The sequence below is a fragment of the Diadema setosum genome, chromosome 11 (assembly GCF_964275005.1).
Source record: "Diadema setosum chromosome 11, eeDiaSeto1, whole genome shotgun sequence".
In the NCBI taxonomy this organism is placed as follows: Eukaryota; Metazoa; Echinodermata; class Echinoidea; order Diadematoida; family Diadematidae; genus Diadema; species Diadema setosum.
In genome coordinates this window covers 16533902-16550492 of record NC_092695.1, presented here as the reverse complement: position 1 = coordinate 16550492, position 16591 = coordinate 16533902, and the positions used below count along the sequence as shown (strand labels likewise).

At 38.7% G+C, this 16591-nt stretch overlaps 1 protein-coding gene across 1 annotated transcript; it reads left to right on the top strand.

The window, feature by feature from the left end:
* The first annotated feature begins 361 nt into the window (after nt 1-361).
* LOC140235147 (nocturnin-like) lies at nt 362-13419 on the top strand. The gene is made up of 3 exons (XM_072315184.1): nt 362-426; nt 11200-11474; nt 12584-13419. Exons 1-3 carry the CDS (start codon nt 362-364, stop codon nt 13417-13419), a joined length of 1176 nt encoding a protein of 391 aa, XP_072171285.1.
* Nucleotides 13420-16591: the final 3172 nt, after the last annotated feature.

Genomic DNA, 16591 nt, shown 5'->3' with positions numbered 1-16591 from the left:
ATGTCTCCTTCATAGGTGTTTGTTTTTTTGTTTTTGTTTACCCAAGTGCTGCAAGGAAGTGCAGTTCAGCTTACACTTTCACCCATTTAATGCAATTTATGTACAACTGTAATTTAACCATTTGCATTGGCACACATGGAAATCAACAAAGCGTAGGTTTCAGGACATGGGGGGGGGGCAGATTGCAAGTTGCTGTATTGTTATCACTGCTTGGGGCACTACAGTGTATACAGAATGATTTTGTTAATTATATTCTTTGTTGATAAAATTGTTGAAACAGAAGTGATACATAAGAAAAAATAATATTAACTCATTGTTTTCTTTATCTTTATTTCATATTTTGATAATATTCAGATTGTCTATGGAATACATCATCAAAGCCATCATACGAGGACTGATTTTTCCACTCATTCGTGCTGTCGGGTGGTAAGTTAAAAAAACCCCCAAAAACTTGACTCTGTTCATGTAATAGTCAGTGTTTACATGTCAGCAAGATTTGAGTACAATGTATGTCAGATTATCTCCAGAATTGCATGTCCGTGCAGGGCATACACAACAGTGTATTTTGGTGCATGAAATATTCATGGCTTAGACAAAGAACAGTAGGTGGAGGGTAAATTTTCTGGTGAAAGAGTAGAGAAACTGTTCAAATAGAAGCTATGAAGTCAAATCAATCAGTCAGTGAAAATTTTAGGGCAGTAAATCTGAGAGGTTTAAGAATATTGGACAAAATTTGAATGTTAGACCATACATGCAGTCATTGGCTATTCAAAGGCTTCTTATCCAGACCACAAAGTTGCCGTGTGAGTCCATGTTACCACAACACACAAACTTGCTTGGGCGGAATTTGATCTGTATGCAAACCAGCCATATGATTTTATGGAATTTGCCTTGTTTATTGAAAAATCAGGTCGACTTACGTGAGTTGTTGACTTATAAATGTCGACTAAGACGAGGAAATTTTCAAGGAATAACAAAGGCAAAAATCAGGACTTTTTTATCGTGTCGACTTAAGCGAGTTGTCGACTTATGCGATGTCGACTTAAGCGAGGTTTACTGTACTATAAAGCAACACTAGGGGCGGGGGTATTAATCACCTTCAGTGATAATTCTAGTTATACTATTGTAAATGTACTGTAAGAGCTGTTCTTTTTGTGAATGAGGTGATCACAGACATTTTCGCAAATTGACAGCGATGCTATCGTAACTGTGCTATTGTCATAGTGCGTGGCAACTTTTTAGCATGTTGTTAAATTTGCGATCTAACAGTAATTTATGAAATTTGCGAAAATTAAACCCTTGGGAAAATAACAGCTTATACAGTATGTCAAGATTGAGGAGTGAAGTAGTGTGAAATTTGCTGTGGTCTGTCCTGTGCGTGTGTTTCCTGTCAAGCCTTGTGAAAAATCCCTCGATGTACAGCAACATCATACCAGTGTAGGTGTCAGTTCCAGCTGCTTTGCCCAGAAACCCTACCTGGCTGTTTGTTTTTACATCCTGATCAGTCTTGTGTTATCTACAAAAAAGAAGAAAAAAATGAAAAAAGAAGAAGATCAAATGATGACATTTTCCATGCCTTGAGTGATTTTTTTTTTTAATACTAAAGTGTGTGTGTGTGCTTGTTTATGAAATGTATTCATTTGTCTATTACCTGTATCTTGTATGTCTGCATTTCTGTTCTTTTCTGTTGTGAGGGGGGATGTGAAGGCTCTATGATTGGAATCATGAATACATGTAGCCAACTTCCTGGATTTGTATCATTTCTTCTCTCAGTTCATGTAGTTTACTTGGACATGAGAAATTTCTGAGGTCTTTTGTTGGAGGAGCAATTGTGGGTGTAATGCATGTTTATTAGACTTTGAAGATGTTCTTGATTTGCTGTATGCCCTTCCCATCTACACCCTCATGCCATCATACGCTAGTACAAGTGTACATCAACTGTATATATACCAGTAGTCTTCCACTAATGCTGCATGCATGATAATGATTGACACACTTCCTGAGAAACTGTTGTCACATATGCACACACACCCACACCCACACAACTATGTATGTACAAAATGTACATTGTTTTCGTTTACTCAGACCATGGACCTACACATGTACTATACAGTGTAGGTCTATGCTCAGACACTCATCCACTTTCACATGTGACCCATTCATTGAACACAATAAATCATGCGAATATTGAGGTGGAAAGTTGAGGTGTACTTTGTAGCTGTCCTCATTACAGCACATCATTAGCTTGACTAAATCTGTCCCTTGCCACTGCACATCAAAGTGCAAGTACTTGTAGTCTACAAGTGCAGACTGCATTATATGGCATCACTTGATGTTGAGTGCCACTATACAGACTTGGAGGATGTGATTCTACACTGCTGTAGATAACGGAATTTGTGGTGATCTCAGAGCTTTAAATGTTATCTTTAAAGCTTTGTTAAAGGTGTATTGTTACCTCATGCAGCTCAGGAAGAAGGTACGCATGTATGGTGAAAAGGTACTTCCTGTGTGATGGGAATAAACAATGGATGACTCTTGGGCAGAGGAAATAGCCAATTCTTTTCCATGTTGATCTAGTTTAACAAACTATTAAGATTTTCCTTTTTGTTTTAAATAGACAGTAATATATCCACGATTGACTGTACACAAGTTTTATACCTTTCATGCGTCACTCAGGTGCTAATTATGGGAAGTTGTGATGAAGAAAGCCTTTGATGGAAGAGGCAAGAAGAGCTCAGCTGGTTGAAAGGGTTCTGGGGAGTTGAGACTAAGGAGTGCCTTTATCTAGGTGTTATAAGTGATGTGCTCCGAGCTGGTATAAATACACTTGTTCTTGCCGCTCTGGATGAAAGATACTCGTGCCATTTCAAGAGACGGCTGTCACGTATGATCATACTTCTCTTCAGAGAACATATGCCCGAGCATATACATGTACCTTGCCTTTGAATGAAGTTGTACTTTGCCTGAACCTGGAGTTTTCTGCTAGATACAATTTTATTGAATGCTGCAGTAAGGTAAGAACATTTCTCAGCTCAGGGATGTATTGTTAACCATGATGTCTGTGTAGTATTGTCATTCTTTTTTTTTTTAAGTTGTCACATGGTAAATTGTCCAGAATTATATTGTTCAATCATAAAACTGTTCAATCTTTTAATGAATAATCATAATTATTTTTAGTTACCAAGCAAGTGAGAAATGAAAATACAATTATGTACATGAATCTGTGTTATGTCTGTAGGTGAATGTCCATCATGCAGTTTCATGATTTGCATCATTTAAGTACAGATTAAGTATAATCATTATGGAAGTTTTCTTTTCTTTTCTTGTTATGCAGTAAATGCAAACCCTCTAGTGTAAAATACCAGCAGAATTTGTAATACAAAGAATAGAATTAACATAAGCACATTTTACACACTCTGACACCCTAGGAACAATGTACCTGGTAATTTTTAAGAGCTGCATACAGACATTGATATTTGTGTACCAATCGTGAGAGCAGATGTAATCATCTCTTGAAGTGTATATTTAGGGATCAAGATTGATTATTATTATTCAACTCTTTGTTTCTAATAATAGTTAAGCCTTTGTGTTTGCAAATATTGTGCAGTTAGGGCTAACATAGTGTTTATAGTCTACAAGAAAGATTCATTTCATTGCTAGTACAGCAGTCTGTAATTCTAAACATATTTAGAATGTGTTCTAGAGACATCACAAATGATTTTTTTTTTTGTTTTTTGTTTTTTTAGTCTGGGAATAGACACAGATTGTTGTCTGCGATCCATGGGGCGTATTCCAGCTCAGCTATATTTCTTCTTACTGCTTAATTAGTGTATTTACATGCCAATTCCTCCTGTGATAAAATGGAACTTCCTATCGAGTGCCTACTGTCTTGTGTATACTGTACATTGGATACAGCATATACATGTATTTTGCAAGTCTAATGTTTAATGAATGGGGAGTTTTAAAGACAATAACACGAGTGGATGTGATTGAGAACCACATTGACAGAATAAGAAGTAATGCACTTTCCCTTGTCAAGAGAAAAGTTGGCAATTTTCCACCGCTGCAGTACACGCCATTTATAGGGGTTTTATTTTCATCAGTTTTGCAGGTCAGGTGCTACAATTTGTATTTGTGATAACAACATGCAAAAAATATGAACTGTGATCCTGACATGAATGTGATGTGCTTGCATACATTTTTCCGTTCATTACTGTACTCTGCGATTGTGAACATATGAAATTGTCACGAAGTCCTGATTCGCAAAAATTTGAACTTACTAAATTTATTGCATACAGCAGCTCTGCAAGGCATTTTTGTCACGGTAGACAATATCTGTGCCGGCTATTGCAAAAAGAAAAATACCCCGATATACTGTACATGAATATCGGGTACATGGGTAAACCTGTGTAGAGCACAGGAACATTTGTATGGATGATGATAAACCCTGTAATTGTATGCCTTGCTCAAGGATATACAGTACACAAGTCACTTATAAGCAGAGCTTGAAACTTGGACACTCTCAAAGGTTGAAAACATATTAGGCTTATCGACTGGACTGCAAGCCCCCCCCCCCCCCCCCCCCCAGTTACACTCCTATTACATGCACTTATAAACAAATACAAATATACAGACATACACGCAATACATACATGCAGTGATTGCCCATCTGATCGTGATATGCAAAATTAATGGACAAAGTCTTTAGATAATCACTGTGTGTCAATGAAACAATTTTTGTCAATAATGATTTTGGCATCCTTCAAGCTGAACGCCCACTGTGCAATTTGTGTACCCTGAGGCTGTCAATTTCATATAGCGCAAATTGATAGCAACCTCGGGTCTGTGTAAATATCCCCAGTTTGCCGCAAGTCAGCCTGATTTGGCATGCTCACTATGTGATTTTGCTCGTAAGTTTCCCAAACTGAAGCTGGAGGTCGCCAAATTTTTGAACATGTCGTAAACCAAGCAAATGCTACCACCACCTCCCCTGTAGATGCAAGTTCCGGTGATCAGGTGCGGCCGTTTGGTGCCAACTATAGGCCCGTGCACACACAACGAAAATCGAAATTACAATCGCGATCCAAATTTCGATTTTTTTTTTCGACCGTTCATACACAAGGAAAAATCGCACTTCGCAGCAAGGAAAGAACGATCAGTGGCCAAATTGCGCATGTGCGAAACTTGCATGACCGAAGACTGACCCTGCGGTCCCAATAATGTTGACGTTCACGCGCTACGAACGATCGGATTAAAAATACCGATTTCCGAATCTCGATCGCGCTCACACACACGACGCTTAGCAAAATAATTGCGATTAATCTGAAAAATCGCACTAATAGTGCGAGTTGGATCGCGATTAGGATCGCGAAAATTAGTGAAATTTTTCTGTCCACACAGGAAAAAATTTCTAAATTTTGATCGCAATAAGGAAATCGATATCTAAATCACACTTTTTCCCTTGTGTGTGAACGGGCCTTATGAGACTTTCCACAGATCAGAGAGGATCACTCCTACTTTGACAAGATCTGTCTAGATTGCTTGCTATCTAGGTGCAAATTGCACAGCAGGTATTGGGCTTTACAACTGACTTGCTCGCAGTGCAGTGCGGTGATGTACTGCAACTCAGATGTTTTGATCTGCTACAGTGTATGACACATTATTACCTACCAGGGAAATATTTATTTCTCCTGAAAATGTTTAAATGTCTGCGATGGTATGTTGTTATTTTGTTTTTGTTTTTGATTTTGGTTTTGTGGTTGCTGGTAGGTAGCAATGTTACCAGCATCCCAACCCTAATTTTTTCCTGAATGGAAATAGGTGCTGGTATTGATGGTGTTTAGAGGACTGATCTTGAAGGGAATCAACTGTTTGCATCACTGAGTAGACTTCCCAAAAGCCTTGTGTGGAGCCTGCTATCCTGCAAATGATGCATTTGTGAATGGCATGTCAAGAGTGCTTTAAGACAATTTTAACTTGTTGATGTGACATAATTTTCATCTTGTTGCTCTATTTGCATCAAAAAGTTGACATTATGGCCTCTACCCTTTTCTTCAGGACGTTTGGTACTATCTTGAGGTATGTAGTTTTAACCAGTGCTTTTTAAACATACCGGTACCTACGTGTACAAGGTGTAGAAGCCTCTTTATATACACTCTCAACTGTTACCAAATTTTATGTGATCTAGACCATAAGAATTGGAACCACCCAGGTTTAACTAAAATGTAAGACACTATGTAGTTTGTTGTAGAATTAGAAAGTAACATGAAAATTGGTCATATTTAATATGCATACTGCTGCCCTTCCCCCTGCTGCATCTGATTATACAACAGAGTCACCATTGTTAAATTCAGGACTTGTTTGAATAGGAATGTAATTTTCACGATTTAATGGAAAGAATACTGTACCATGGGAGCACTTCTGTGACACATGAGTTTGTTTGTTTGTTTGTTTGTTTTTTTTACTTGTGATGAGATAACTAAAGTAGGACATATCAATTTTGTTTATAAACGGGATATTCATACATATTCAGATATTCTGATTGAAGAAGGGAAATTCACTAAACTTTGCACAAAATGTAGTTATGGGTAATAAACAACCTTTTAAACAAGTTACCAGAAACTTCACATACTCTCTGAATGAAGGAACATTCAGTTATAATTTTTACTTCGTGACAATGCACTACAGTCATGACAGCTGCACATTGAGCCGAGCCTATGTTAGTTACATAAAGTGCAGTCAGGTTATAGCGAACATGGTTATAGTGAAAATCTCAATACAGCGAAGTAAATATTCAGGTCCCCAAATTATCATCTGTCTGCATATCTGGTATATTACATGGCTTTAACAAAATTTTGATATAATGGAAGAAAATTGCTGGTCCCGAGGACTTTGTTGTAATAATATAATATGGGAGTCGCCTGTATTAAAGGGACTGTACAGTACTGGTTGAGGTAGGGATTCATTTTTTGAACATTCCTAAGTTAGATAATGAAAAGCCTCTCATGAAATATGAAAGAGCATGTAATTTTAAGAAGGATTCAACGTTTATTTGATGAAAAGTGGTTTTCAAATGGCTGAGATATCCCAAAAAGTGCTAATAATAAAAGGCGACATGCCACAACTTAATTAGGATCTCTTTGTTTCACGTTGTTTTTGGATATCTCAGCCATTTCAAAACCGATTTTCATCTAATAAACTTTTGATACCCATTAGAACTGCATGCTCTTTGACATTTCATAGAGTGGTTTCTGAATATCTCGCAAAACGTTAAAAGCTAAATCTTCACCTCGACCAGAACTGTACACACCCTTTAAACATATTTGGAAACTCATTCTGAATATGTTGGGAGATTACCAAAATTGGCATTGTTTACATTTTCTTTTCTAATTCACCATGGTATTAATAGTCATTCTCCGCACATGCCATTAAATATGATGACAACAATATCATAATTAGAAATTTTTGTACTCATTATGTACTGTCATCCTGTTGGTTTTGCAGTCAATGAGTAATTTGGGTTTTGAGGTGTGCTTGTAATTGTGTATGACTGCCAAAGCAGCTTGTGTCATATCCTACATGACAAAGGTTTTGAAGCTTCATGACATGTATGACTAACATGTACTCACTAGCCAGTGTAAGCTTCCACTGATTTTATGATATCAAGCTGATTCAATAGGGAAAGGCCAAATTCATTTTGATGATGATTTTACTTAGTTCAGTCTGAGAATGCGAAATCTTAATTATTTCTGTGTGCTAAAAAAGTGTATGTTTGCAAAATATGAAAGATGTGCAAGAAATTGCATACAAAAATGAGACCCTCAACAGTGAATATCACGCAGAAATTGTATGAAGCCTTTAAATCTGTTGGTATGGTAGTCATACAATACAGTACTTACTGTACAGACATTCTGACTGCAAATCACAGTGCTCTCGCCTGCAGTGCTTCAAAATTCTAAAATTCAGACAAAATTTTTTTCCTAGAAGGTTTAAAATTGGTTGTTCTTCCTAGGTCATCAGTATTGGAGCTATTAAGGCATTGGATGAGTGATGAGTCTCTACATACACTGTAGATCTGTATCAATGACCTTCCTACTCAGATTACATTTTGATATACAGTTTGTACCTGTAGCATTTTGACATGTATCTTGCCTATTGATATCAAGAAGTCCTTATAAAAGTGTTGCACAAAGATACAGTTGTAGTGGTATCAACACAAATAGCTACATGTAGAAGTTGTTCCTGTAGCATAAACTGAAGCCCCATCCCCCTTAATAATGGGGGGGGGGGGGATTATTCATTATCAAGATGCAGCTTGTCTCCCCTGCACACAGGCAACAGGGCTTCTGAATACTGCATCTGAGATCAATCAAGATCATCCATACAAATTTGTAGGATGGCTCTTGTACATGTACTTGACTTGCGATTTAGATTTATGTCTGCTCCTGTAGATATCAGTGTGCATGCCTGTTGTTCAAGATCTAGGCTCTTTGTCCTGGTTTCTTCCTGTACCTGTATTCCTTTGTTACCTGCAATGTTTATGTAATGATACTTGATACAGATTACAGTGTACATTGTGAGAAATTTTAGTTTCTGCCATCGTCACAGTCTGAGTAATACAACTTGTATGCACTCAGGGATGAGAAAGGATGGGAAGGCTGATAAGTATGTGCATCTCAATGTATTGTATTCATAAAGTGTCATATACCTGCCATGTTACACAGTATATGTGTGTGTATGTGTGTGTGTGTGTGTGTGTGTGCCCATACCATTATAATGTAGCAGGATATACTGTATAGGGCTTTCCAGACATTTCATCAGTTGATGCCAAAGTAGTGTTCAGTTGGAACAGACTACTGTATAAGCTGTTATTTTTGCGAGGGTTTAATTTTCGTGAATTTCGCGAATTTAACAACACGCGAAAATGTCTCCATGCGCCCTGTTAATAGTGCATTAATGTAAGCATCGGCGTCAATTCATGAAAACAACATCTCGCGAAAATGTCTATGGCCTTGTCATCAGCGAAAATATCTGTACGCGAAATAACAGTGTATACAGTAATTTGGGATTGTGGTTCGTGCAGAAATAATCTGTAAGTGATGCACATCAATTTGTCAGCGGTCATTTCAACCGCCGTTTATGTGATTTTCGCGAGAATTTCACAATATGTACAATGTATAATGGAATGTCCACTATCGAAATGACTGAAAATCTCAAAATTGAAAATTTGATTGTAAATCGGGATATACAACAGTTTGGATGGCCACCAACGAGGTAATATGCGTTACACTCATGTGGGCAGTGAAAATTGGTGTTTATCATGTTGGATAAAGCCCTCATACAGTAGCAAGCAGACACCTTAACCCTCCCAGTCCCTGGATGGCCAGTGGTCAGTTTATTGTCGCTGGGGTGACAAGACCTCGGATCTACAAAATTTCAAATGTTCAGGGGAGCCAAAAAACATGGCGGCCAAAGCACTATAGCAAATGGGATAACCTTTCCTTTGACATGCTGTGGTGGCTTCACTTTTGGGGAAAGACAGTTAGGATTTGGACAGGACATCACTTATCCGATTATTTGACCATTAATCCAAAAAAGTCATTTTCACAAAAATCTTAGGAAGGTCGTGTCACCCCAGCGACTTTATGCTGTAGTAACCTGCACCATCTCCAATCCGGGGAGGCACTACTCGGCCCTCTTTAACGATCAAGACCCTAGTGTCTAAAGCTTTCGCTCCCCTGTAAATGTCTTGTACATTAAAAAGAGAATAAAACCCTAGTGTACTTGTATGTGGATTGAGGGAATGCAGTAATATCAGTAGAACACATCAGCAGTTTGAAGAAAGTCGCTCAATCTGTTTAAAGATAAATTAATTTTTAAAGTCTTGGTGCCGCCATAGCAGGATGAGAAGACTACAGCATATTTTGTGAGGTCATGTGTGGACAACAATGTAAAGAAAATATAAAGAAAATGCAATGTATTTTCACTTGTCTAGTATAATGAAAGAGCATTTGATTTACCTCTTTCAGAAAGCATGGGAATATTTGATATCAAGTGAAAATTTTTTCTAGAAAAAAATTGTGGAATTATTTTTATATTCTATTTAATGCGGTTGTCCATATGTGACATCACGAACAGAAGTAGTCTTCCCATTCGTTAATGAATTCACTGTAACTTTGAAAATTCATAACTTTTCAACGGATTATCAAATTTTCGTCATACTTCGCTGAATGTGTTCTACTACTATTGCTGCATTCACTAAATGCATGTACATTGTATATGGATACTATATTGGGTTTCATTCCCTAGCACAGAGAGATGTAGTGTATAAATGCTGGGATCATAAATCTTTAGCGACAGGTTGTATTGAACTCAAAGCACTAAGGGTAAATTGTTATTTAGGGAACAAAATTGCACCTGTTCTGGAACTGAATATTTCATGGCTTAAAGTGCAGCGAGGAACTGTGACCTACATGTAGTTGATATTGTTATTCCTTGTTGGAATGTAGTTTTGATAATGTCAAGAAATGAAAAAGCAAACTGTGTTTAAATGGATGAATGTAAGAAGAATGCTTCAGAACTGCAAAGTTTAACTTCTTGAAACTGCAATTGATCTTTTTTTTTTTATACCTATTTCACATTTAGCAACATTCACCCAAGGGTGCACACAGATGAACCTGGGAGATCTTTAATAGTATGAAAGGTCTCATGAGTGAAATCCCAAGTAAAATTGCGGGTGACTTTTCTGCAATTTTCCCCACGAACTGTCTCTCGGAACTCCCCGATGAAGCTGTAGTGTGAATCAAGAATGGTATCAAGGTGCGGTTAAAATTCCCAGATGGAATGCAAAGCCCAGTATGCCAACAACATCTTGCAGGCTGTTTCACACATGTATGTTGCACACCGTGTATCACTACAGTATTTCCACTGTAGAAGAGCAGACGAGAAATTCAGTGTGAAGCTCATTCACTAGTTTGAAAAAAATTCTTCCGGAGTGTCCCACGTTTGATACCCCGGTGAATCTTCTGGGTAATTCTCCAAGTGACTAGAAATATAGGGGTATTAAACTTCTTTTGTCTGTTAATGTCATCATGTATGTAAATGTCTGTCCAGTGCTGCAATTGACCTATCTTGTTTTCTTTGTTTCTAATGCCCCCTTCCCCTCTTCCCACCCTCACCCACCCATCCCCCAAATTACAGGCTAGTGAGCGACCAAATGTCTTGCATCCAGCTCTCCGGCACTCGCCTGGAGGCATCCACCCGAGAGCAGCTCCTTCATCAGTGCCAGGAGGCCCCTGTGAGGAAAGTGCCCCTCCTAAGGCGACAGTTTAAATGGTTGCCACCGGCAACACCGGATAGCTGCGGGGATGAGATGGACAGTGGTAGCCGTGGCGACGGGGCCGGTGGAGAGGATGCGGTGATGCCGTCCAGGGATGCGAGAGTCAGGGTCATGGTGTGGAATGTGTTGGCAGATGGTGAGTTTTCCTGTGGATGCACACTGCACTTTTTAGCATTCAGAGACAGTATTGTGATGAAGAAGTGTTAAGAGAGACCAGTTTTGGGCAAGAAATTGTTCCACGTTGATCATATATGTCAATTTTACAGTAGATGTAAATTTCTTTCCTGTATTACAATATTAGCTACAGCTGTACACTGTCATATCAAAGTAAAAATTTGTTGAGACCATGTGGAATACAAAAAGCCATTGCTAGATGTATGGAGCATTATAGACATAATTAGCCTGTAACCACTGTCCCTATTTGTGCAATGCTCTCTTTGACATGATTGGTATATGAAGGGAAAACTTTGCCATTTTTTGCTGTTTGTGTGTTTAATTCATTCTTGTCCCCCTTGTGGACTGAGTGGTGGGGGTGGGGTGGTACATTGTACATTCAAGTTGGCACAGAAATGCCATGCTGCAACAGTTTTGCCTGATTGAATATCGCACAAATCCATCAAACGTAATACAGTTGGTACAGCTGAAAGCTTTTGATCCTCATAATGCTTCTATGATACAAACAAGTCATCCATCTGCCCCCCTGAGACCTCCCAGTAATAAAGTGGCATTCATGCAGAAAAAAATTGTCATTGAAGAAGATGTTTAATAGAAAGATGAGTCTTTGGATGGCTATGCCCTTTTATAAATTATGAGCACTCATTCTGGCATGTCTCTACTATGTTGTGATGCTAGAAGCATATTTTGTATGTAAGCTGTACTCATCCCATCATTTACAGTATACCTCAGGGAGATTAAGCATAATCTCGCAATGAGATAGTGCGCTTGAAGTTGATGATCTTTCAAAGATGAGACACCGTAGTTACATGATATCTTTAGGTCAAAGAGCAGTGATCAGATCTTGCAGTTACTGAGCAGCATTTCAAAGTTTGTATGAAAAGTATGAAAGTTTTCACAAAAAAAAAATATGAGATTGTTTTTAAGGGCATACTATTGCTTGTCATTTTTCTGAGTTTCATCTTAGAATTGTTGTGTTTTCCCCAGGCTATGAATATGGCCTAAAAGAAAGTTTACATCAAAAGAATCTCCAGTAACTTCTGTTTCTAAATCCTTCATTTCTTTCTCAAGCGCTAAGCCAAGGCAAAGACAACTTCATCAAATGCCCAAAGGAATCCCTGCTGTGGGAGAACAGGAAATACGCCATCTTGGAGGAGATCTTGACCTATGACCCCGACGTTGTGTGCCTCCAGGAGGTTGATCACTACAAAGATTTCTTCCTTCCGGTCTTGCAACAAGTCGGTTACTGCGGTGCTTTCAATCCCAAGCCAGACTCGCCGTGTTTGGACTGCCTGTACAACAACGGCCCCGACGGATGCGTGGTCTTTTACAAGACGAATAAGTTCAAGCTGATGCACAGTGCATTGCCAAACCTCGAAGTGGAGAGCAATGGGCGGAGGTATGTGTCCAACCAGGTGGCCGTCCTACACCGGCTGAAGTGCACGTCCAGCGAACTCCCGGACACTGAATTCTGCATAGCGACGACTCACTTGAAGGCCAAGCGTGGCTATGAGGTGATGCGTTCCAAGCAGGGCCAGCACCTCATTGAGGTCCTGAGAAGGAGCTCGGAGAAACTCCCCCTCATCATCGGGGGAGACTTCAACGCCGAGCCAACCGAGGATGTCTATGCCCTGTTCGAGGGCTCCGATCTTAACCTCACCAGCGCCTACACCAAGCTCAGTGACGACGGCACCTCGGAACCCCCGTACACGACCTGGAAGATTCGCTCACGGAGAGAGGAGTGCCACACCATTGATTATCTCTGGTACACACGGGAGCACCTTGCACCGGTGGCACTGCTGCGCTTCCCGGGAGAGCAGGAAATTGGCTCCGGGAGGCTGCCCTCGTGGAGTTACCCCTCTGACCACCTCTCGCTCGTTTGTGACTTTGTCTTCAAGCAGTCCTGAGAAAAGTTTTGTTGATTGTGCAGTTATAGTGACTCTGATATCCACCTACACAAAAAGATGTGACTGCGTGTCGTCTTGCCTTCAAAGATAGCCGTCTGCATCATTCCACTCTGGTTTGAAAATCACAACACTTGCGTCCAAGCTGTCCACCAATCTTTTATTTTATTATTTTTTTATTATCATTATTTTTTTTTTAGTGGTCTGTTGTGTACAGAATCATGTCATAGACATTTGCTTGCTCAGTCGGGCCACTTATAATCTGGCTTGGTGTTGTCCGTCCATCCAGCCATGTCTCAGTCATACAATTGTCCTATCCCATGGTTTGTCCGATGAAGACTGCAAGATGTGCTGTGACTAGTTTGGGTCTGGGACTCAAGTCCAACGGCTACACACAAAAATCTTGATGTCCTTGTGTGTGTGTGTGTGTGTCTATTTGTCTGTGTGTGTATACACAACTGCATTCAGCTGCAGCACAGTTGTTTTAATATGCGTGTAGCTATAGTGCTGTAGTTGAGATGTTCTGGAAATGGACAAAGGGATGAGTGGTCAAATGCATGTAGCCTCTGAGAAATAATGTTAACTCTGGGGCAAGGCTCTACATTCTGGAGCAGTAAGGAAAGCCTGAGATCCAGTGTAATCAGCTTTCATTTGCTCTCTGCCGGGATGTTAGCCAGGATATGCTCAAGAACATTTTAAAAAATCTTCAGGTTTGAGGCATAGAGGGCAGTATGTAATTGCAAATTGACAGTAGTCTTTAGCTCTGAAATGATTTGGCAATCTGTAATTGGTTGAATGTTACATGTACATACACGTAATGTAGTATTTTCACACGGGACTACACCTTGCATTACTACATATTATGTTCTCTGAAAGATTCACAATCATTGCATATTTGCCTCTGTCCAATAATGTTTCAAATTGATATAGATTTTGTGTGGAAAGACCATCATTGTTCATGTCAATGCAAATTACTGACGTCTTCTACCAATATTGTCTTGTGTCTGATGAAAGAGACAACAACAAACAAACCGTGAAATCAGGGCCCCGTTTCATAAAACTTGTTATCAGTGACAAGTTGTCATAGTTGTTATAAGCTACTGAGATCCTTGCATCTGATTGGCTAAAAGCAAATTTGTCACAGAAATGTAGCAGTTGCCACTGATAACAAGCTTTATGAAACGGGACCTAGGTGTGTAGGTACACCGTAGTTTGTACTTCATATAGTATTCAACACACGTGTGAAAATATATAAATATGGAAAAGTGGTGTATATGCAGGGCCTGTATCCTTCCCCTAGTAGACCGTATGCCCACTTTATAGCATCATATATATTTTAGATTATGTGGTGATATGTGTGTCAGACATAATTATTATAAGTGGATGTGACTTGCTGACTTCGATGGATATTTCCATTATCTTCATCAGGTAATGAGGTGAAATTTGTATAAGGTACCAGTACCTAAAAGTAGCTATATTTCCACAATCAACATATCTTTTTCCTTTGCTGAGTAAGGTGGATTTTTGCAGACAGGTGATAGTCACAATATCACTAAATATTGTATAGCATTTAGCCCCCAATTATGCGAGATAAAATTTCTGATGTAAATTACGAGCTGGAGTAGTCTACGTGTTGCAGTGCAGCAAAACATAAATACATTAACACCAGTACTTTGTACTGTATAATACCAGTGCAAAAAAAAAAAAAATAAATAAATAAATAAAAGAAGTAGATAACAAAATAAACAGTGAGTTCTTTAAAGGTGTAAAAAAAATCTTTTAATAAAATATTTGTGTCAGTTGTGCACACAATTTTCACTCATAAAAGACCCCATTTTAATAGTTTTTTTCTTTCCTACAAAAATAATACACTTTGCTGCAGTGCAACATGTAGTGTTCTTCTCTGTCGAAGACTGCACATTTGTTATGGAAATTACATTTTTTTAAAAAAATCATTTTTCATGTGTTTCATCATCATTAACTAAATTTGTTCTTTCATTACCTCTAGACAACATTCTTTCAGAGGCTTATTTCATTTTTTAGATGTTTTAGACCAAATGGTTAAATTGTGACATCTCTGCAGGCAGCCTGTATATGTACACAGTGCTAGTGGAACCTTCCAACATTAGCACATTGAGGGTAAAACTCAGGGAGCTGTACATGGCAAGTGATTGAGTGAGTGCGCCATTTCTTTTTTTTTGTTCTAGTTTGTGAAACTGACTTGATACTGTAAAACAAGATGTTTTCGCTGCATGGAATTTTTGCAAATTGGAGCCGACGGCCTTTTTCGCGGCATAAAATTTTTGCGAGTTGTCTATAGCATTGAATGCATATAGTGTAGGCAAGAACTTTCACGTGCATTATGATTTCGCGAATCTTGGCTCTCGCGAAATTAAGATGCACGCGAACATTCCTCGTTTTACAGTACACTTTCAATGCCTATACCTTATTTATGTGTGAGTCTCTATGTCTTGCTTTAGAAAATGGGTTGATATTCTGGCTAGCAGCAATAGCAGTAACGTAACAATAGAGAGAAAGAATAATACTGGGTTTTGTTTTTGTTTGTTTGTTTGTTTTTTTTTTGGTTTGGTTTGTTTTGGTTTGTTTTATTTTTCATGTGACCTTAGATGACACTCCATGAGTTGATTTCATTATGGCCGAGGCCATGGTTTGGTCCATTCGCCACTTAGCTTTCTTCCTTGTTTTCTTGTGGAAAACTTGTTACGATATCATCGAAGAGTGCAATGATCTTCACTTGTAGGACACTGGATGTAAGAATAGAAGTTACTATTACTGTAAAAGGCATTATTGCTCTATTGAAACAATATTCTGATGTTACAAATTCATGCTTTTCTTTGTGATTTCTTGTGAAATAATGAAATTCAGTAGAACTTGGCATGTAGGTCAAGGAGACAATGTGAGGTGATGACATCATCACCTGAGCTAATTTGCATATTTGGTCTTAACCAATGTCACTGTTCTATGGAAGCCTCTTTGAAACTTTTAAATCCTGTAACTTTTAGATCCTGTAACTTCTCTATTTTGTGTCCGACTTTGATGAAGCTTTCACCATTCTGTGAGTTGGAGTTTACTCTGTTTATGAATTTGACATAAACATGACATGGCATTGCATTTGATAAACAAGTGTGTGTGTGTTGAGCCTTGCAGTACAATG

What these genes read in the sequence shown, in the direction of transcription:
- LOC140235147 (XM_072315184.1), top strand. Translation starts at nt 362, where the DNA reads ATGGAATACATCATCAAAGCCATCATACGAGGACTGATTTTTCCACTC. An exon ending in CTCATTCGTGCTGTCGGGTG is followed by an intron (nt 427 to 11,199) that starts GTAAGTTAAAAA and finishes CCCAAATTACAG; the next exon opens with GCTAGTGAGCGACCAAATGT. An exon ending in GTGGAATGTGTTGGCAGATG is followed by an intron (nt 11,475 to 12,583) that starts GTGAGTTTTCCT and finishes TTCTTTCTCAAG; the next exon opens with CGCTAAGCCAAGGCAAAGAC.